Genomic DNA, 23,319 nt, shown 5'->3' on the forward strand with positions numbered 1-23,319 from the left:
AGCTTTTTCATATGTTCCTTTAGTTACCATCTCAGCTTCAGAAAAAAAATCAGATAGAGCATCAGCCTAAATGGTGTTCTGAATATCTTCAATCTCTAACTTGGTTTTGGCCACTTCAGCATCAGCTTGAGGAAAAGCTTCCTTAGCCCATAGCCTCTTAAATGATCCATCAATCTTTTAAGTTTACCAGCCAGTACATAAATTGGAATTCCCTGAAGCGGAGCCTCCCAAGATGATCAAACAACTTCCAAGAAATCATCATGATCAGCCCAAAACCTTTGCATCCGAAACGGGACATCAGGAGCATACCAATCTACATAGCTACTTCGATACTCGGTAAGCCCTTATTAATAGTCCCCCATACATAACACAACACCAATATCCAACCTTCAATGAAGAGTGTACCACAACATCGGTATCCAACCTTCGGTGAGGGGTTTGTCACAATGTCGGCATACCCACCTTGGTCACTAAAAATTCCCCCACCCTCGGTCCATCAGACAGTAGGATTAGCCAATACGTAACTACCTATTGCCAAGGGTTGTAACACCAGGTTTATTCTCCTACCCTGATGCAATCTAATATGAAAGACACATCATAACACAACACACTCATACACACTATGAGCATATAGTGCCAGAACCCAACCTTCGGCTACCTGTGCCCATACTCACATACACTATGAGCATACAATGTCAGAACCTAACCTTCGGCTATCCTGCATCCCATTCATCAATACCAACACACAAACACACACACATACACCCCAATACCAATACACTTAAATACCAACTCCAATACGCACACATACTAACACTAAAATCAATATCAATATCAATATGCACAATTCAATACCCAGATAGTAACAAGTCTACAAAATGGCTATCATGAGCACACGCATGAATAACATGTTATAAACACTCATAAAATAGTTTACAACACCTACTTACCTCGTGTTCCTACTTGTTGAATATTACCGATGCTCTCCTACTGAGTTGCCTCATTGCTTAATGGCTATATTCATAGGAAACATAAAGGGTTTTTAGGTCAAGCTATATATAATCCCCCTTCCTCATGGTTTACCCATTTTAGGTTGTAGATACATGTTAGGGTTAATGTTCTAGGGTTAGAATTCATGCATGCAACACATGCACACACTAATTAGCCTAGGAGTGATGTGATTAGTCACTTATAAGGATTAGATTCCAGGGGTTTGTCTAATTTTCCCAATTTAGGGTTTAGGTTACTAAATTTTAGGAATTCAAATTTGGGCATTCGAGCATTGGTCTTCAATTTAATTTATGATCACCCCAAATCCCTTATTATAGGTGTATTACATCATTTGCCCAACATATAGTTAGGTTAGGATGGTAGATTACAGAGGCCCTTTTCTATATCAAATGAAGCAACCGAAACTGTGGAGTGAGATGGATCCTCTCAGATCGGAACACTACCCAACGGAGTAGCTTCTAAGCACTCCCCAGTGGAGTAGTTTTTGTGCCCTTTCTTATGCTGTTTGGTCAATTTCCTAAACCTAGGTCCTAGGTTGTCTAATTTGGGGGGTTCAAGATAGGGTTTTCATGTAGGAGGTCTCCACTCTCAATGGTGAGTGGCTTATTTAGCTATATTAGGTCTCCTACACAAAATTATCAGCTCAATTTGCAGATTGAATGGGTGGATAAAGGGGATTTCGGTTAGGTTCCTAATTTAACTTGGGTGAAGTAAATGGGGTGAGAGAGAGAGAGAGAGAGAGAGAGAGAGAGCATTCGATAGAGGTAGGGGAGAGAGTGTAACTCACCAATGGTGTAGGGTGATTAGAGGTGATCTTCCTTGCTCCCTTTCTCTTCCTTCTCCCTTGCTTCCCTTCTTCTGCTTCTTCTTCTTCTCCTTTCACCCTTCTCATGTTTTTAGTTAGGTAGGAATGAAATGAATGAGCAAGTAGCTCTATGTATAGTAACTTAAGTGAACTAGGGGTTGTTTCGGGAAATAATTGGTTTTTCTAATAACTCATTATATGGTAACTTAAGTTTGTTGAGGCTTGTTTGGGAAAAAAATGGGCTTTCTAATCACTTTTTTATATGGTAACTAAAGTTTACTGAAGCCTATTTGGGAAACAAATGGATTTTCTCCCATTACTGGGTTAATTTGCCCCACCGGCTCTAGTGGGCCCACCTTAGTGTGATCTAACATATTAATCATCATTGGTAGGTTGTACCTATTGGAGGTGGTTTAAGGTGCACTGATGCATGGGCCTAGGCCCCATGGCTATATAACCTATTTTATCTATAATACTCCTACCGGTGTGGGGTCAATTATGCCAAATTAAGTTGGGACAACTTCACTATGTTGTACAAAGGGTTTCTAGGGTACGTGCAAATATGTGGACCATATATTGGTGCATTTCACTACTGAGGTTCGGGTAATTCCCTTCAATAGTAGGGGACTTGCATTGACTTGTTCTTTAGTGGTTTGTAACCCTTCTAGCATTTAATACATGAGTAGCGTGTGCATGTGGGGTCATTCCTCCTTCGGTAGAAGATTATTAGTAACCACTAAACATTGATACTGGCATTCTTCTGTAGTTCATCTACATTCAGTCACACAGGTAAATTTAGGGCATGGGTATAACATTTATAGTCCTTCCCCAACCTCCGTTTGTCTTTACCATATTTTTTTACCTTGTCGAAGACAAACATATGGTTCTTGGTTGAAAACCCGATCTCTTTTGCATCTACTACTGATACAGTTGTCAATTCTAGAACGCTCCACCCTGTTGTTCTTGGTTGAAAACCCCATCTCTTTTGCATAGTGGTCGTAGAAGCCATACACATTTCCTCTGAATCAAACGACATTCCAATGAATCTCTTGATTGTGAGATGTTATCTTCCTCATTACCTTCGTCCCAAATGAGGAAATGCTAAACATATTCTCATCGATGTTGGGGAAGAGGTTTCTTCCTCTTCTTCCTTCTTTTCAATATTAATGTCATCATCTCTTTCGGATTCTGAACTTCTATTAAAATTCTCATCATAAAAAATGTCATGCAACACTATTTTATTTTCTGCAAATAGATTCATTTGTTATACATTCCTAATACATTGGAACAACCAACAATAAAAAAAAGGGATGCTAATGCAAAACTTATGCAAATATCCAAATACTCTAGCAAGCCTCTCAAAATGATAAAATTTCAGGTAGAAAATCTGACCTTAATGAGTACAATGGAAATGGTAACCCTCACTAAGTTTCACTTCCTTCGCATAGGCTGGTTGTCACACCCTGCTCGATCAAAAATCGAGCCGGTGACTGAGTTAACATTGGTTAACTCACAATCCTGCCAGGATCAACAATGCAGTAATTGCCATACAACATACATCTACTAAACTAAGATAGGACCTTTATTTTCAGTGGAAGACCTGTTTATAATAATACCTGTAATTGTTTCCCAAATACTTGATACCCAAATTGTGTTATAAAAGTTATATACATTTGGGCCCGAAGGCATGATATATATACAAAAATACAACAATTTAAACATCAAGTAACAGAAGGGAATACATCAAAAGAATAAAAAAGAATCACTCAGGAGTCATAGTTACCATAAAGCATAATCTTCGCACGTGCAATCGGCACCATGCTCGAACTCGTCAGGGGCCTACTAGTCCTTAGATGGAAACTCCACAATGGGGCCCGACTCCTGATCGCCAAGCGGATAACCTATAAAATCACCTAAAAAGGGTTGTGCATGTGGGATGAGCTCACTAGCCTAGTAAGTGGAAAGGAAGACCACACAAGGAAAACCACACGCAAACAATCACAATACAAATGCGCCTATATGCAATTCATTTTAACCCTATTAGCCTAACAATATTACTAGGTCATAGGTTTTGTGCTACTCACAACCACAGTGCACGTATGCCCAAGGTATGAGCCGCGAACCCTATCCCGCAATACGCCCATAGGGTCATCGGAGAAGGCCCACCGTTGGTACCAAAATTTAAAACGCAAGTTGACTCCCGACAAATTTAAATGACAGAAAGTAAATGGGTGACTGGACCCAAAATAAAAGCAGTACGATCGACCCTCTGAATATATTGCCGGGGTTACCGACTATCCTAGCGACCAGCCGTGCTTACTTCTAACCATTGCAGGAGTTCGACAACCCCAACCCGATGCTTCTCCCCAATGATCTCCCAACATGTAAACCCCTATTGCGAAGGGTCATAGCATAAGGGCAAATCACATCCTAGCCACATGCCTCTATATGAGCGTAGTATGATTACACAATGGTGCCGCGTCCCCATACCACGTACCACCATGCACTCGTTTCCAAGCCATCTAAGGCATCTAGAATCTAGCATGCATATCATGTCCAAATGAAATTCCTCCATCACATAGATCAAGTCATAATGAATATTCCATCACAACACAAATCATAGTATATCATGTAAATGCACATTCAAATTCATGATACGACATACGTGCTTTCTAGTCTACACACAAGTGATATGATGACATGGCTAGACTAACATATGTTAAATGATGCATAATATTCTGAAATTAAATCAGAGTCTACTCCTCACTTACTTGTATATGTACACAGTGCTTGTACCCGATACGAAAAAGATCCGATGTGTGGATATGCGTATATTGAGTGTAACCTATCATAAACATAATGATTTATCATTTCACTATTTTGGGGTCAAAATCATCATGTTTGAACACTAAAATTGGATTTAGAATCATAAATGGGGGTGGTTACCCATAAAATTTGGACCAATTCTAGGAATTCTGGAAAGACAGGTGGCCTAGAGCTAAAGACTGGTGGACTATGTAGCCCATTGGTTTCAGCTCGCTGATTGCTCCAGAACCTAAAAATTGAGTTTTTGAAACATAGGTGGGCTAAAACCAGAAGACCAGTGGGCTATATAGGCCACTGGTTTCAGTCCTTCGGTTACTCTAGAGTCTAAAAACTAAGTTTTGGGAACTCAGGTGGGCTGAAACTAGAAGACAGGTGGGGTAAAAATACCCCCCAATCTTTAACGAAATTTTTTCAACATCATTCCTGACTTTCCTTCAGCTTAGGGAACTTGTTTGGGGACGATCCGATGACTCAAATCACTTGTCTAAGGTCCAATCATATACCCTCAACCTAGATCTAAGATCAAATCAAAAGAAAACAAAGATTCTTACCTCTTCTTCAAGAACACCAAAGAAACCCCAAATTTCACTTCTTTTGCTCAAGTACCTCCAAATACTCTAGATCTTCACTAACACTCCTTTCAAATCCTTCAAAATCATTATCCACACCTTCCATTAGACCTTAGATTTGATTATCCAAGTAGGATCAGCAAGATCCAAGTGAGTTCTTTTCCAAAAATCAAAAAGAGGGTTTAAGGATGGGGTTTTTCTAAGAATCCTTGGAATGTGTGCAATACCTACCTCAAATCGAAGACCTCGAGAGCTGATGATAAATCCAAACTCAAAATACCAAGACCCAGCTCTGGTGAAGCTCTACGGTCAACTTCCCCTTCTTCTTCTTTCTTCTTCTTCCTCTTTTCCTTTCTTCTTCTTTCTCTCTTCTTTACTCTCCCACCGACCAACTAACATTAATGAGGGAGAAGACAATTAATGTCTCCACCCTTTTATACCTAGGCCCCCAAAATATCTTCTAAATCTCAAGTGGGTATATCTCAGGTGGGCTAAATCTCAGATGGGTATATCTCGGGTGGGCTAAATCTTAGGTGGACTATCTCCGTTGGGATAAATCTCAGGTGGGCTTCAATGGGAATAAACTCCCACATAATATTAGATTACCCTGGCACCCACAAATACTAGTACGTATCTTTACTTTTTGTACATGGCCTCGTGGTGCACGCAAGTGCAAGGCTTGGATGCACTTATTACACTTGGTACCGCTCGGTTGTGTCAAGGTCACCCTTGCTACTATATTTCATATGGTACCTGTGTTGGTTATCTCCAGTTTAGCCCTTATATCATTAAACCAAGTCAATGCGGTTAATTAGATGGGGTTTAGAAAGTAGGGTATCATATTACCCCCCCTTTTTAAAAATTTCATCCTCAAAATTGTAGTACTTGGTTGTCCGAAAAGATGAGGATACAAGGTTTGAATATCATCCACTTTCTCCCAAGATGCCTCTTCGATCGGGTTGTTGGCCCACCGAATCTTCACAAAAGCGATAGAGCGGTTGCGAAGAGTTTTCACCTTTCGGTCTAAGTTCTCAGTTGGATGTTCTTCATATGTCATATCAGCTTCTAAGTATTCCGATTCCACAGGTAGTACGTGGGATGGATCATGAACATACTGCTTCAACATGGATATATATAAGACATTGTGAACACTGCTGAGGGAAGGTGGTAATGCCAACATGTATACTACTGTTCCAACTCACTTCAAAATCTCAAATGACTCAATATATCTCAGATTTAACTTGCCTTTCTTGTGAAATCTACGCAGGCCTTTGGTAGGAGATATTTTAAGGAACACTTTCTCTCCCTCTTAGAATTCCATTTCCGTCCTACGACTATCTGCATAGCTCTTTTAATGTGATTGGGCTGCTTTAATTCTTTTTCTAATGACATCGACTTTATCACATGTCATCTGAATCATTTCTGTTCTAAGCATTCGACGTTCACCTACTTCGTCCTAGTATAGAGGAGTTTTGTACTTTCTACCATACAATGCTTCATATGGAGCCATCTCAATTGTAGTTTGGTAGCTGTTATTGTAAGCAAACTCTATAAGAGGTATATATTCCTCCCAACTACCACTCATTTCTATGGCATAGGCTCGGAGCATATCTTCTAATATTTGTATTGTCCGCTCAAACTGTCCGTCTGTCTGTGGATGGAAGGCCGTACTCAAATTCAATTGTGATCCTAAGGCTTCCTAGAAGCTTTTCTAGAATCTGGAGGTAAACCTCGGGTCTCTGTCTGATACGATGCTCACTAGTACACCATGTAAGCGTACAACATTATCCATGTAAAGCTATGCCTACTTATCCATGGTGTAAGTGGTCCTGACTGGAATAAAGTGATCTGTCTTAGTAAGCCTCTCAACCACTACCTAAATTAAATCCATTCCCTTGGGTGTATGTGGTAGTCCGGTGACGAAGTCTATTGAAAGGTTATCCCACTTCCATTCTGGTACTGGGAGCGGTTGAAGAGTGCCAAAAGGTCGGTGTCATTCAGCTTTGACTTTCTGACATGCAAGACAAGTCGACACATACAAAGCTATTGTGGACTTCATTGCTGGCCACCAGTAGTGTTACCTTAGGTCTTTGTGCATCTTGGTACTTCCAGGGTGAAGAGTACTTAGAACTGTGTGCTTCCTTTACTATTTTGTCTTGTATTACTTCATCGTAGGGTACAGAAAACCTACCCCAAAACAATAGTGCCCCATCACTGGCTAATGTAAAGCTAGGGTCACTCATTGTTTGCTCTTGGATCTTCTCTCTAATCTATTGAAACTCAGGATTTGAAGGCTGTTTTATTATGATTTCTTCCCTGATGGATGAGTGTACCTGTAGAGCAGCCAAGGACATAGTCAAATGTTGAACATCATCTACTTGGTGCTCTAGTTCCAAGGTCACTCCCTCATATAGGAGGATTTATCCATTAACATCACTTCCTGTACGAGCTCTGAGCTGATAGCTAAATAGGAAAGTGACACAGTTTGAGCCTTCCGGCTTAATGCATCTGCCACAATATTGGCCTTCCTTGGGTGATACAGAATATCACAATCATAACCCTTCATAATCTCAAGCCATCTCCTTTGTCTCATATTCAAGTCTTTTTGGGTGAAAAAGTACTTAAGACTTTTGTGGTCATTGTATATTTCGCACTTTTTATTATACAAGTAGTGACACCAAATCTTTAAGGCAAAAAAGACTGCTGCTAGCTCCAAGCCATGGGTAGGGTAGTTCTTTTCATAGTCCTTCATTTGTTTGAACGCATATGCTACCACCTTATTGTGTTACATAAGTTCACAACCCAATTCGACTTTGGAAGCATCGGTATACACTATCATTCCACCTGTGCCTTCAGGAATAGTCAACACTAGTGTTGAAACTAGTCACTTCTTTAGATCTTGAAAACTTTCTTCACACTCCTTTGACTAGTCAAACTTTATATCCTTCCTAGTCAACTTAGTCATTGGTGCTAAAATTCGAGAAAAGTTCTCAATGAAGCGTTTATAGTAACTTGCCAAACCCAATAAACTTCTAATTTCTGTTACACTCTTGGGTACCTCCCAGTCTACTACGGCCTTCACCTTATCTGAATCCACTTCGATTCCATTTTCAGACACCATGTGTCCTAAGAATCCAACCTGTTTGAGCCAAAACTCACACTTACTGAATTTCGCATACAACTGTTGTTCTCTCAGTCTTTGTAGTACCATCCTCAAGTGTTTTGGATAGTCTTCTTCTGACTTTGAGTAGATCAAGATATCATCAATGAAAATAATGACCCACTTATCAAGAACATTGTGAAACACTCGGTTCATCAAATCCATAAAAGCTGCTGGTGCATTAGTCAACCCGAAAAACAACACTAAGAACTCATAATGACCGTACTGAGTTCTAAAGCCTGTCTTTAGTATATCACTATTATTTATCTTAAGTTGATAATACTTGGATCTGAGGTCAATCTTCGAAAATACCTTAGCACCTGTAGTTGATCAAATAGATCATCAATGCGTGGCAATGGATACCGGTTCTTGATGGTTAACTTGTTTAACTCCCGGTAATCAATGCACATACGTAAGCTTCCATCTTTCTTTTTAACAAACAACACTGGAGCACCCCAAGGTGATACACTTGGGCATATGAATCCCTTCTTCAATAGATCTTGCAACTATACTTGCAATTCTTTCAATTCGGCTGGTGCCATTTCTATACGGAGCCTTTGACATTGGGGTAGCTCCAAGAATCAAATCTATAGCAAATTCCAACTCCCTGTTAGGTGGTAGTTGAGCCAGATCATATGGAAAGACATCTGGGAACTCTTTAATTACCTCTACTTCCTCCAGAGGTGTGACATTTGCATCTAAATCAATCACTGATGTGAGGTACCCCTGACATCCATTTTCCAACAACTTTACTGCTTGCAGAATAGAAATGAGGACCTTCTTAGCCCGCTTTATCACATCTGCTTTGTATATCAATTTCTTCCCTTCATTATCAATCACCTTGATCTGTTTCTCAGCACAAATCACGCTTGCTCGGTGTGCTGATAACCAATCCATGCCTAGTATAACATCAAAGTTTTGCATGATGAACTTGATGAGTTGGGCATCTAACTACTTTCCATTGATCTCAACGATGCATGGCCCATATACTTCCTTTAGTTGTGAAAATTTTCCTGTAGGTGTATTAACTATCTTCTTATGCTCTAATATTTTATGTGTCATGTCCAGTTTCTCAGTAAATCTCTTTGATGTATGCCGGTATACCTGATACAGGTAGGACACCTAATACAACAATGCACATAAGTATAGCATGTCATCAATATTTACAAAAAGGTAATTCTCAATCTAAATCGTACCTGCTACCACTTTTGTGCTAGCCTCAGCTTCCTCAGCTAACAAAGCATACATCCTTCCTTGTGGTTGACTCCCTTGAGTCAAAGCAGATCTATACCCAGAAGGCTGATTGGCTAGTAAGGCTAGTCGGGCTCGGCAATCTTTAGCAAAATGCCCATATGAATGGCAATTAAAACAACGGTTCTGTAAATCTTGAACCGGAGCAGGAGCTCTCTAAGCCTGACCTGTAGGAAGTGGAGGGTGAGGTGGCCTAGTAGTTGTGGGCACCATACTAATATTCAAATGAAAAGATGTAGTACCCGCCCCACTAGCGGGTCAAGGAGGATAACCCAATGGCCTGTAGGGCTGCCTAGATGAAGGACCAAATCGTATGATCCATGAAAATTCTTACTTGGGCCACTCGAATCCTCATAAGGGTTCGCTCTCTTCCACACTCCAGGTGTAAGGGATGATTCACCTTTCATCTTATCTTCCATGGCTTTAGCCTTCTGTACAATCAAGGCATAGTCGGTGAGATCTAATGCCTCAAGTATCATGCCAATGGATACCTTCAATCCTTTTAAAAATTTCTTACCCTTTTCTTCAGTTGACTTCATGTAAGGGGGTGCAAAGTAGAATAGGGCCTCAAACTGTTGCTGATACTCAAAGACAGACTTGCTTCCTTGAGTCAAGGCCGAAAACTTCGCTCCTTTGCGGTCTCTAAAACTACGATGGTAGTAGTTTGCTAAGAATAACTCCTTGAATTATTCTCATGTGGGTTCCAGGTGTTTAGCAAACAATATGGCTTTTGAGGCTTGCCACCAAGAGTTAGCCTCATTCTTAAATTGTAACCCCACACAAATAATCCTTTGAGCATCAATGCACTCAATCACTTCCAATATCTTCTCAATCTTTTGGATCCATCGATCTGGCTCCAAAGGGTCACTACCCACCTTAGTGAATGTAGGTGGTAGGTTCCTTTTGAATGACTCCACCACTTTTGTGGTATGACCCACCGACTGAAAATATGGTGCATATATTGGATGGTGCGGGTAAGGAGGTGGCATCATATATGGAGGTGTACCCTGAGGTACTATGGGTGGTGTACCTCCAACTTGGTTCTGAGGGTTAATGCCAGGTGGTGTACCTCCAACCTGTGCCCAACACAAGGCCCTCCAGTTGGACCTTGTGGAAAATCTACCCGAGGAGGATGACCTGGTAGTGCAGCATACCACTGTTGTTGCATAGCAATCATAAATGCCTACTATTGCTGAAAAATCTACTGATGGAGATTCTGATTCAATTGTTGAATCAAGTTCTCAACACCACCAGAGGTAAGTACCGGTGGAGGATCAGGAAGTGTACCCATGGGTGGATCTTCATGAGCCACATTCTGATCAATTATCTCTTGAGGTTGTGGGTTAGATGCTTGCCCCGTAGGTTAAGGCCTCCTATTGATTGGTGGCCTACCAATAGGACAAGTACCTTGAGGTACACCCCGTGCAACACCCTTGGATCTATTACGTACCATCGTTAGTATACCTGATTTGCATAAAATTTTGTATATGTTACTATTACCACTCATTACACAATTGTTCAAAGCTTAGCTCACAACTTCGTGCATTTCAATCCTAAAACAATCGAAGAAACGTGCACATAACAATTTAACTCCAAATTTGTATTTCATTATACGTATCGACCTAAATCTCCCATATAAACTTATAGTTTTCCAAAAATGACCATTAAACCCACCAATGTAGGCCATATAGGACCCACTGGTGGTGTCAGGCCCTTACTGCCAAAACCGACGGGCTTGGCTGGCTGAACCCCATCAGTTTCAGCCCACTGGAGTTACCCGAGGCTACGATTTAAGGGGTTTTAAACCCTGTTTGTTCTGCCCACTTTCTCTTATTTCCATCTCACTCAAACTCAGGCAACTTTAGGTAATTTTTTGGCAATTCTTCATGAATCGACTCACCAAATTGACGCAATGATCCGCTTGAGTTTTCCTTCTCTTTCACTCCATCTTCAAGGTAAGGTTCTAACCCTTTACTTCTCAAAATTTCTGGGGTTTCCCTCTTTTAGATGGAAAAATCGCCAATGGGGTTGGGGCTTTGGTTTTTCCTTTGAGACTCTCCATGAAAAATGATTCATATGCTATTGTAGAGCTTAGCTGTAAGTTTCCAAGTAGTTTAATCCTTGAAATGAAACATTGGAGAGATTTTCTCCCTATGTTGTGCCCTAGACAACGATTTTGGGGATTATGTTGTGCCTTTCTCTTATCTGTGTTAATTTAGCATCCACATTATGAGTTTCCCCTTGTTTTCATTGCAATGTAGGCTTCTCTTGTGTTCAATAACCATTTTTTTGCAATTTACCCCAAATTTTGTATAGTATGATAGCCCTAAATCCTTGTATAATTTGCCCAAACAAATAGGGCAACAACGTTAGGAAAAATTATACCTAGCCATATCTTGAATTCTTTGTTTGCATTTAAATCATGAATCTTCAAGCATATTAGAATCATCATTAGTAGTTCCCTTTGAATGTAGACCTTCCATTTGGCTAGATTCCCATAATTTGAATTCTCTACTTTGTTGGTTTACTTGTTTGGAATCCTTCAATTTCTTATTCCAAACCCAAATAGGGATATGCTATCTCTTATTTAATCTAGTATAGTATCTCGTGTTCCCTTTAAAAGGATTTATTCATTGTATACATTCTTGGACTGTTCATGCATTAAGACCACATCTCATTTGGGTTATTGTATACCTCAATCCACACAAGCATTATCTCATTTATCACTTTGCATCTCCTGTGTTTTTTGGTGTTTTCCATCACCATAATCCTTCATATCCATGTATTTTCACTTAGCTGGTTTAGGTATCCGGGTTCAATGATTTGTAAGATATTAGCTTAGATCATATTTCCTAAAAATTTCTGCCATATGTTGTTATAGCTCCTTTGATTCATCTCTTTGATTTCATTTCTACTATCTGTCTCAACTTGATACTCCTTATACTTTAACTTCTTATTTTCCTTCATGTACTTATCTCTCTTCTTTGAAATTTTAGGATGCCACCAAGAAGAGGCAAGGAATCTGTGGAGCCATCAAGGAAGAGAAAAACTTCCAAGACTAGGAAGAGAGAGGTGGGGTCTAGTTCTTCAGCCCCATCACCATTTAGGGAATGGGAGGACTCATCCGACTATGATGAGATGGTCTTCTACAGTGCGAGATCTGCATCATTATGGAGTACCTTCTGTTCACTACCGGCGATATTGGAGAAACAGGTGAATGTGGGGTACTTTTCTCGCATTCACCTCTTGGAGAGATTTTCTGCCCTTGGTTGGGAGTCCATCCTTAACATTGACCGGCCATGCTACAAGGATTTGATGAGGAGGTTTTACTACAATCTGGAGGCCACGGAGGAGGAGGGGGAGTTCACCATAGTCAGTATGGTGAAGGGTGTAGAGATCATCCTTACTGTGGATAGACTAGCAGAAATTATGGGTATCTCCTCAGAGGGCATGCACTACAGTCCTTCCAGGACCTAAGGCATAAGCCCACTGATGAGCCAGGACATGCAGGAGCACATCTACGAGGTGATTAGTGGTTCACCAGTGAGGCCTGCATCCGAGTTGGACTTTTCTCCTGAGGGTAGGGTATTTTCTAGGTTAGTGCAGTTCAACCTAGCTCCTAGGAGTGGTCACCAGAATTAGGTAGGTTTCATGCCCACTTACCTAGCTACTTGCCTACTATCTGGTCTTGAGGTAACGTACCTAGACTATGCCTCCCCTACTTCATGGTGAGGTCTATGCATCATCATGCTTTACATCTAGGGGATGCCAGCCTACCCTATGGCAGAGCCCTTACTCGAGTCTTCGAGCATTTCACAGTAGACCTTTCTGAGGAGGAGGGATCAGTCCTAAGGAACAAGTTCTCTGCTAGGAATTTGAGGCAAATGAATTTACATGCCTTGATGGTAGAGCCTCAGGTAGCTAAGGAGCAGGAGGAGGAGGATGTGGAGCAGGAGGAGAGGGTGCCCATGGACGAGGATGAGCGTACCAAAGATGACGAGAGTCACTTCCCACACTAGGAGGAGATCAGAGAGGAGGAGGTTTTGGAGGAGGTGCCTTTGGATACCAGGGCGGCAGATCCTGCTTTCCATGGAGTTGGTGGTTCCAGATCAGCCAAAGCTAGTGGCCCGGACATGCCTAGTGCTTCTGGCACACAGACTTCAGCTCCGCCACCTACTGGAGAGGCACTTATCCTACAAGATATCCTATCAAAGTTGAGATCCCTGAGAGAGAGTCAGGCTGAGCTTAGAAGTCAGCTTGGAAAGGGTGCGGCCAGGGAGCAGAAGCTTCTTAGGAGGGTGGAGGAGAACACCAGTATAGAGCTTCAGATGTGGAGGCAGTTTGGAGAGATGGAGTCTAGGTTTCAGCGACCAACCTGGGATATGTACCACTCTTCTAGGGTGATCTCCACGGATATCTGTCATGTACAGGGGAGAGTGGTGCGCCTCTATGACCAATTTACTCATTGGGAAATGCATCTCAGCATCGACTCTTGGGTTCACTTAGGAGAGCCTTTCGATGTCTCTAGCGATGACTCTAACTCCGACTAGCACTCTAGACTGATGGCCTATTATCTCCTGACCTTTTACTTATCATTCTACTTGTCTTTTCTTTTTTCAGCTTTATTTGACAGTCTTGACTATTTTGGGTTTCATGGTTGACTTTCTTGGTTTATTTACGTGGTCGAACTAGTATATCTTTAAGAAATGATAGCATCTATCATTCATTTTGTAATTTATTTCATTAGTATACTTAAAGTTTGAATTGTGATCTTGATAGTAATTGTAAATTTCTGAATGGTTTGCTTATATTAAACTGCATGGTTTGATGTTCGCCAAAACGGCCTCTATATATTATTATTTTATTATTCTTATTTTCTATCAGGTTTTATGTTTGAAAATTTTTGTTTTTCTCATTTTACGCCGTTATGCGGCTGAAATTTTGTTAAAATTTCCACTACCAAGTAAATTCAATTATGACACTTTCAAAACTAGTTAACCAGGATTTATAGTATCAATGCATGCATGCCATGAATGCAAGGGTTACAAATTTTTACATTTAATTTAAGGCTTTTTAACTTTTCATAAGGTTTTTATCTTCACCCACCCTAGACCTATTATAGTTTCTATGGGGTCTAAGCAGTATATTGTAGGTAGACAGAGCATCGCGCTCTGATGCCACCGTTGTCACACCCCACTCGGTCAAAAATTGAGCCGATGATCGAGTTAACATTGGTTAACTCACAAACCTGTCAGAATTTACAATGCAGTAACTGCCATACAACATACATCTACTAAACTAAGATAGGATCTGTATTTTTAGTGGAAGATCTATTCATAATAATACCTGTAATTGTTTCCCAAATACTTGATACCCAAATTGAGTTATAAAAGTTATATACATTTGGGCCCGAAGGCATGATATATATACAAAAATACAATAATTTAAGCATCAAGTAACAAAAGGGAGTACATCAAAAGAATAAAAAAGAATCACTCTGGAGTCACAGCTACCATACAGCATAATCCTCGCACGTGCAATTGGCACTATGCTCAAACTCGTTAGGGGCCCACCATTTCTCAGATGAAAACTCCACAGTAGGGCCCGGCTCCTAAGAGCCAGGTGGATAACCTGCAAAATCACCTAAAAAGGGTTGTGCACGTGGGATGAGCTCACTATCCCAGTAAGTGGAAAGGAAAACCACACACGAACAATCACAACACAAATGCACCTATATGTAATTCATTTTAACCCTATTAGCCTAACAACATTACTAGGTCATACGTTTTGTGTTATTTACAACCACAATGTGCGTATGCCCCGGGTATGAGCCTTGAACTCCATCTCATGATACGCCCATAGAGTTGTCAGAGAAGGCCCACCGTTGGTACCAGAATTTAAAATGCAAACCGACTCTCGACAAATTTAAATGATAAAAAGTTAATGGATGACTCTACCTGAAATAAAAGCAGTATGATCGGCCTTCTGAATATATCACCAGGGTTACCGACTGTCCTGGCAATCAACCGTGCGTACTTCTAACTACTTCAGGAGTTCGACAACCACAACTCGATGCTTCCCCCCAATGATCCCCCAACACGTAAACCCCTATTGGGAAGGGTCGTAGCACAAGGATAAATCACATCTTAGCCACATGCCTCTACATGAACATAATACGATTACACAATGGTGCCATGTCCCATACCACGTGCCACCATACACTCATTTTCAAGCTGTCTACGGCATCTAGAATCTAGCATGCATATTATGTCCGAATAAAATTCCTTCATCATATACATCAAGTCATAATGAATATTCCATCACAACACAAAGCATATATCATGTAAATGTACATTCAAATGCGTGATATGGTATATATGATGTCTAGTCTACACACAAGTGACATGATGACATGGCTAGACTAACATATCTTACAGGATGCATAACATTCTGAAATTAAATTAGAGTCCACTCCCCATTTACTTGTAAATGTACACGGTGCTTGTACCCAATACGAAAAAGATTCGATATGTGGGTACGCGTAAATTGAGTGTAACCTATTATAAACATAATAGTTTATTATTTCACTATTTTTGGTTAAAATCATCATGTTTGAACACTAAAATTGGGTTTAAAATCATAAATGGGGGTTACCATCAAATTTGGACCAATTCCAAGAATTCCGGAAAGACAGGTGGGCTAAAGCCAAAGATCGGTGGGCTATATAGCCCATCGATTTAAGCCCGTTAGTTACTTCAGAACCTGAATATTGAGTTTTGGAAACTTAGGTGGGCTAAAACCAGAAGACCAATGGGCTATGTAGCCCACCAGTTTCAGCCCGTCGGCTACTCTAGAGTCTAAAAACTAAGTTCTGGGAACTCAGGTGGGCTAAAATCAGAAGACAGGTGGGGTAAAAATAGCCCCAGTCTTTAACGAAATTTTTCCAACATCATTCCTGACTTTTCTCTGGTTTAGGGAACTTGTTTGGGGACGATTCGGTGAATCAAATCACTTGTCTAGGGTCCAATCACGTACCCCGAACTTAGATCTAAGATCAAATCAAAATAAAATGAAGATTCTTACCTCTTCTTCAAAAACACCAAAGAAACCCCAAATTTCACTTCTTTTGCTCATAAACCTCTAAATACTCTAGATCTTTACCAACACTCCTTCCAAATCCTTCAAAATCATTATCCACACCTTCCATTAGTCCTTAGATTTGATTATCCAAGATCAGCAAGATCCAAGTGAGTTCTTTCCCAAAAATCAAAAAGAGGGTTTAAGGATGGGTTTTCCTAAGAATCCTTGAAATGTGTGCAATACCTACCTCAAATCGAAGACCTCGGCGAGCTGATCATAAATCCGGGCTCAAAATATCAAGACCCAACTCCGATGAAGCTCTATGGTCAACTTCCCCTTCTTCTTTCTTCTTCTTCCTCTTTTCCTTTCTTCTTCTTTCTCTCTCTTCTTTATTCTCCCACCGAACTAACATTAATGAGGGAAAAGACAATTAATGTCTCCCCCCTTCTATACTTGGGCCCCCAAAATATCTTCTAAATCTCAGGTGGGCTATCTTAGGTGAGCTAAATCTCAAGTGGGCTATCTCAGGTGGGCTAAATCTCAGGTGGGCCAAATCTCAAGTGGGCTAAATCTCAGGTGGATATATCTCAGGTGGGTTAAATCTCAAGTGGGCTGTTTCAGGTGGAATAAATCTCAGGTGGGCTTCAATGGGAATAAACTCCCACATAATATTAGATTACGTTGGCACCGACAAATACTAATAAGTACCTTTACTTTTTAAACATGGCCTCGTGGTGCGTGCAAGTGTAAAGCTTAGATGCACATATTACACTTGGTACCCGCTCGGTCGTGTCAGGCCAACCCGAGTTCAAGGTCACCCTTGCTACCATATTCCATATGGTACCTGTATCGGTTCTCTCTGGTTCAGCCCCTATATGATCAAACCAAGTCAATGCAGTTAATTAGACAGGGTTTAGAAAGTAGGGTATCACATTGGTCTTCTAAGAGAAAATAAAAACTCAGATTTCTTCATCGGACCTCAGGTCTTCAAGATGTACTCAAGCGCTGGAAAGTTTCTTCATCTAATTTCAGGTGGAAAATCTAATCTTAATGAGTAAAATGGAATGTACTTCAATGGAAATGGTAAACCTCACAAGTTTCACTTCCTTTGCGTAGGTTAGTCTTCTCAGAGAAAATGACAACTTTGATTTCTTCGTCAGAGCTCAATTCTTCACTATGTACTCAAGCATTGAAAAGTTTCTTCATTTGCATTCTTACCCCCTTTGAGCACTATACGCATTCTCACGTCCGATGCCATTGACACTTTTCCTGCCAATCACACTTGAGTTGTTGGGTGGAATCAATTGGATCAAACCTGCTAAGGGGAGGAGGATCGGATAACACTGCAAGTATCAAATAGTTCCTTTCATTCAATGCCCACCGACTGTCATGGTGACAATTCGTACTGAGTTTCTACCTCGTTTACATTCAATGCTTAGGATTCAAATGACACAGTATCGACGGCTTATTCTGCTTTTTGTGTTGCCAATCCTTAACAACACATCATGTGACTACCTTTTTTCTAGTAAAGATTACAGATAAAAAATATTATCTCCAAATATGATAAGAGGCATAACAGAATCATGATCACAATTTTTTTTTTAATCAATTTCACTACCCTTCCCTTCCATTCACTTACAACTAGATGATGCAGTCTAGTTTTAGTATGAATGGATTTGGCCAATTGGAAATATGAAGCATTGAAAAATCAATAGCTATCGAGAGTGCACACCGATATTTGAATTACAGAAAGGTTGCCTGCCAATCTATAGGTGGGTAGACGATTGAATTTGATTAGGAAATTAACACTAGTCAATCTATAATATTTGTTAGATATCCAACATGCCCCTTTACATGTTGCACAAGAAAGTGTGCAGCGGTAGATCCATATTGTACTTTGTACTTAAAGACAATTTCTATCTTTATGCCCTTACTAGAGAAAGTTTTATTTTTCTACCAAAAAAAAGAGAAAGTTTTCTTCCACTATGCGAGAAGTTTCACCACACCATCCTAGGGTTTACAAACCCCTATAGGGTTTTAATATGTTCCACAAAATACCCTCTTGTGTACATCTAAAGCCTGACGGTCAAGGGATTCCCATCACTGCAGCTAAAGGAAAACTTGATCCTTATTTATTTGTTGCTTATTTTTTGTACCTCATTTATGAATGAGGTGTCCAAGTATTAATTTTCCATAAAATATAGAGGGGAGAAAGAACTCTGCCAGTCTGGCACAAGAAAAGCCCAAAAGAGAACCTACCAGTCTAGCACAGGTAATGCCGAGGCTGGTGTGGCCAAGAAAAGACTGTTATGCCCCTCCCCTATGTCCGCTAAAGATGCTCCCATGCGCCCTTCCATTTGGATGCACATATGTCGTACCTTGCACAGATCGGTAGGGTTCTTTCACCCAATAAATAATCAAGAAGTACCCAAAATAGAAAAAAAAAAAAAATGCATTTAAGGAATTTTGACATGCATGTTATGCATGAGGAGTCCAACTATTCATTTTCCATAAATAATAAGGAATTAAAGAAGACCAAAAAAAAGGAAAAAAAAAATTAAGGAATGATGGCATACAGGTCATGAATGAGGTGCCAAAGTTTTCATTTTCCATAATTAATCAAGATTTAAAAAAGTACCCAAAAAAAAAGCATTTAAAGAAATTTTGACATACACGTTTAATTCATGAGAAATACATTGGCTACTCTCCAACTATATAAGGGCACCACCTTATTGTTCTAACTTGCTGGCTTCTCTGTTTCTACACAAACAGTGAAAATATGGCATGTTTCTCATGGCTTACTTCTGCCTTTCTCATTGTATATGCCATGTCTGTCCTCATGGCAACTGCAAGTGTGAGTATCTCTCTTTCATTACTTTTGTATATGTTTCGATATCCTTTACAGATGGGTGATCATGAGGTGGCATGCTAAAATGCATTTCTCCTATTCTTCTTGAGTAATATGTGAGGTTCCCTCTTTGATTTTCATTTTTTTTTTTTTTTAACAAATTAGTATTCCTAACGCCTTCATATTATAAAGGCATGTTTTGAGGAATCGAGATCATCTGGATTGGATGATTCATATGAGAATTGGGAGAGGGTGATATTGATTATGGGGCGATTCCATATCGATGGATCAATACAGACCAAGAAGTGAATCCGTCTGATCCTGCCTGATTGGGGGCAATCTGGATTTATTGACTAACACTAATACCAGTCCAAATCCCAATACCAATTAATAAAATTGTGTTGTGTGCACCTCCGGTTTGCAGCACTGGAAAAACTTGGAAAAACCAAAGCTCAAACTATTGGGTGTATATATATATATATATATATAGAGAGAGAGAGAGAGAGAGAGAGAGAGAGAGAGAGAGAGAGAGAGGACGGAAGGGCCTAGGTTGGAGAAAATGTGCTGTAATACCTTGTAATATTTCCTAAAGCTATTAGGTGGAAGAACTCACAGATATGTGACTAAATGCCTTAAGGGTAACCAATTATGGATTATTCTTTCAACAAATAACACTTTCTTGTAATCTTCTGAAAATTTCCATTGGAAACTCTTCATTTAGTTTCGATATTATATCCTTGTTAATATGATCAACTGAAAATTTGTTGCATTTTATTAATTTTAGGTTCAGTTAACAACCAAGACTGATAATCCCTATCATCCTGTAAGTTTCTCTTGATTTGGCATTTCAATTTTTTTTTTTTTTATTTAGGTGTTTGATCACCATTTTACTATTCAACTATGTCTAATGCTTTCTCTATTTTCCCCTCTTTTTCCGGTCTAAAAATCTATAGACAGGCGGAGAAGGATCTCTAACTCCACAAGGTAATGGACCTCATCCTTTATCTTGAATTATACTCAATCACATCAATATATTACCTATAACACAAAATAATAATAATAATAATAATAATAATAATAATAATAATAATAATAATAATAATAATAAATTAAAAAAAATAATAATAAATAAATAAAAATTCAATATATTAAGGCAAGGTGGGCCTTATCTATAAGTTGTGTATGTTGTAATTTTTTTGAACTAAAAGGTGATTAATTAAGTAATTAATTAATTATTTTGGTTGTAGAATGCCCCAAGGCATGTGATTATCGATGCTCAGCTACCAGTCACAAGAAACCTTGCTTGTTCTTCTGCAACATGTGCTGCAATAAATGCTTGTGTGTCCCCTCAGGCACATATGGGAACAAGGAGGAATGCCCATGCTACAACAACTGGAAGACACGAGAAGGCACACCCAAGTGCCCTTGAAGACCTAGAAATGGAGGAACTTTTGGGTGCTTATTGTTGAATAAAATTCAAAGGTCTATTAGTATTCTTAATAATATTTATGGTTTTCTAAATTGCATTCTCTCCTTTTCCATTTTCTGCTTGATTTAATAAAACGGTCTTGAGAATATAATAAGTTAAATTGCCATGTGATCGGTCAACCCATGACATGATATTGTCCACTTTGGCACGTCATGCCGTGTAACAGATAACGCATCATATATGCACATTCTATAGCACATCCTCATATGATGTGAGATTTTGATACGGACACAAAAGGAGATTGAGAGGAAATTGAATTCACACCACTAAGCAAGTTAAGACAAGAGAATTAAGAGCGGTTAGTTGGTCTAATAGAGGGGACCATGACATCTTACTCAATTGAGTCGTTTAATGGGATTCAAAGACTAGTTTATTCATAGTTCGTAAGCTATTTACGGATAACAAGTAGTTAAGGTAACTAAACCCACTTCCTCATCATCTAATAGAGTCCTACAAGACCCATTACTCCACTACCTACGTATTGACGCAATATTGAGTCCACCCCAAGTGGGTAACTCAGTATACGTGTGTTTTCAATTATAGCAAGATTATATATTTTATGTGATTTCATATTGTGTATCCATATTTAATATTACCAAGTATGGCTGGTCTTCATTTTGCTAAAGGTTAACAAGTATATGTATTAAAAAGAAATAAATAGAGTACAGGATTAATGTCTAAGCATTCCTAGATGAATACAATAATAAAATGAACAGCATTACCCAGCTCAACCTACCTTCGGCAAAGCCATCAGCAGGGGAGAAAGGAGCAAACACCACCTCATTTGAAGAACACCTTCGGCATTGCCATCAACAGTCAGTCAAAAGAGGGGTTTTTACTTAAATCTGTACCGAGGTCTGAGCTGGGCATCCCAGCTAATTTCAGAAGAAAAAAATCCAACCCCACCAAACTTGATCCGCATGAAATATTGACCTTTTTTTGCAAGAAGATCATCCACAATGTTGACCTCCCTAAAGCAATGCGTTAGCCTCCAAGTAATAGAATCCAAAAAGGAACTGAAAAACCTCCATTGTTGAAGGAAGACCCATGTGTAGACACCCAATTTTGTCACCTCCTCCGGCTATGATGAATTGTGGATCTTGGACGTGACTTCTTGCTTCCAATTGATAGAGATGATAATTTACTTAAGAAACCCAGAAACATCCCCTACCTAAAAAACCCCAGAAATCCCACATGGGAGAAAAGAGGGTCCAATTTTGATTTTTATATATAAAGGAATCCAGTCAAGAGGACCATATGGATGGATAGTACTCGGAAATATGATTCCAACGATATATGGTACGTCAAAATCAGACCGTTGGATCTCCCGTAATCTTCCCAGGAAAATCATATTTATTCACGCACATGTCGCGTGCCCCAGCCAGCCAGCCTGCCTGCCTTCAAGCCAACAAGCTAGCCCCATAGGCCTATTTGCGCACTGGCCAACGAGCCAACAGGCTAGTCTCCCATGCCAAAAGCACTGGCCAGTCCCGCATGACACTCGCCCCTATCGGGCCAGCCCTCGTGTGCCTATCGTGCCAACTTGCACGCCCACTGTGCCATGCCGCGATCCCTGGTATGCCATGTTGTACGTGCTTGCAGTGCCATGCTGCGTGCCCCCGTGTGCCATGGCATGTGCCCCTACTGAGCCAACCTGCGCCCCCGTGGCTGCATGCCTCGGCATGCTATGTCACGTGCCCCTGCGTACCATGTAGCGCGCCCTTGCGTGCCATGCCGCGCACCCCTACCGAGCCAACCTACTCCCCCGCATGCCATGCCTGCTCCCTCGCACGCAATGTTGCATGCCCTTGCTGTGCAAGCCTACGCCGCTGTGTGCCCCCATCTTGCCAACTCCACGCACCCACTACCTACTAGCCCTTTTGCACCCCTACCTGCCAAGTGTTGTGCAACGCGGCCAGCCCTCTGCACGCACCCATGTATGCCCCGAACACCCCTGCCTAGCCTTGTGTCTGTTGGTAATGGCTGGAATACGTCCGCCGACCAGATGGGGGAAGAAATTTTCTCTTCACCCACTTGTGTCCTTTACTTGGTCCAGCTAGCATACCCTACTCTACAACCTCCCATTGGCCTGAAAAGGAATATTCTCACCTCATTGGCCTAAAAAAAAGACTCACTTTTCCTATTAGTCCAAAAAATCATCTCCCACCCCAGTGGCCCAAATTTTCTTTTTTTCATCCCCATTAGCTTAAAAGAACCACTTTTTTCTACCATTGGCCAAGGGAATTCCCTTTCTCTCCCCATTGGTTCAAGAATCCTATA

At 40.3% G+C, this 23,319-nt stretch overlaps 1 protein-coding gene across 2 annotated transcripts; it reads left to right on the top strand.

Moving 5' to 3' along the window:
• Positions 1–19,399: 19,399 nt before the first annotated feature.
• On the top strand, positions 19,400–21,071 carry LOC122066833 (gibberellin-regulated protein 12-like). 2 transcript variants are annotated; one of them, XM_042630665.1, is made up of 4 exons: positions 19,400–19,556; positions 20,341–20,373; positions 20,504–20,534; positions 20,798–21,071. In XM_042630665.1, the coding sequence occupies exons 1-4, from the start codon at positions 19,482–19,484 to the stop codon at positions 20,977–20,979; spliced, it is 321 nt and encodes a 106-aa protein (XP_042486599.1). In that variant the 5' UTR covers positions 19,400–19,481; the 3' UTR covers positions 20,980–21,071. The 2 variants fall into 2 exon arrangements, with proteins under 2 accessions (XP_042486599.1, XP_042486598.1); XM_042630664.1 differs by having other exon boundaries at positions 19,405–19,556; positions 20,335–20,373.
• The last annotated feature ends 2,248 nt before the right edge of the window (positions 21,072–23,319 follow it).

This window comes from Macadamia integrifolia, unplaced genomic scaffold, assembly GCF_013358625.1.
Source record: "Macadamia integrifolia cultivar HAES 741 unplaced genomic scaffold, SCU_Mint_v3 scaffold2607, whole genome shotgun sequence".
Taxonomy (NCBI): Eukaryota; Viridiplantae; Streptophyta; class Magnoliopsida; order Proteales; family Proteaceae; genus Macadamia; species Macadamia integrifolia.

Coding starts and splice junctions, on each gene's coding strand:
- LOC122066833 (XM_042630664.1), top strand. CDS start 19,482: ATGGCATGTTTCTCATGGCTTACTTCTGCCTTTCTCATTGTATATGCC. Junction 19,557..20,334: donor TCCTCATGGCAACTGCAAGT/GTGAGTATCTCT, acceptor TATTAATTTTAG/GTTCAGTTAACAACCAAGAC. Junction 20,535..20,797: donor AGGATCTCTAACTCCACAAG/GTAATGGACCTC, acceptor TTTTGGTTGTAG/AATGCCCCAAGGCATGTGAT.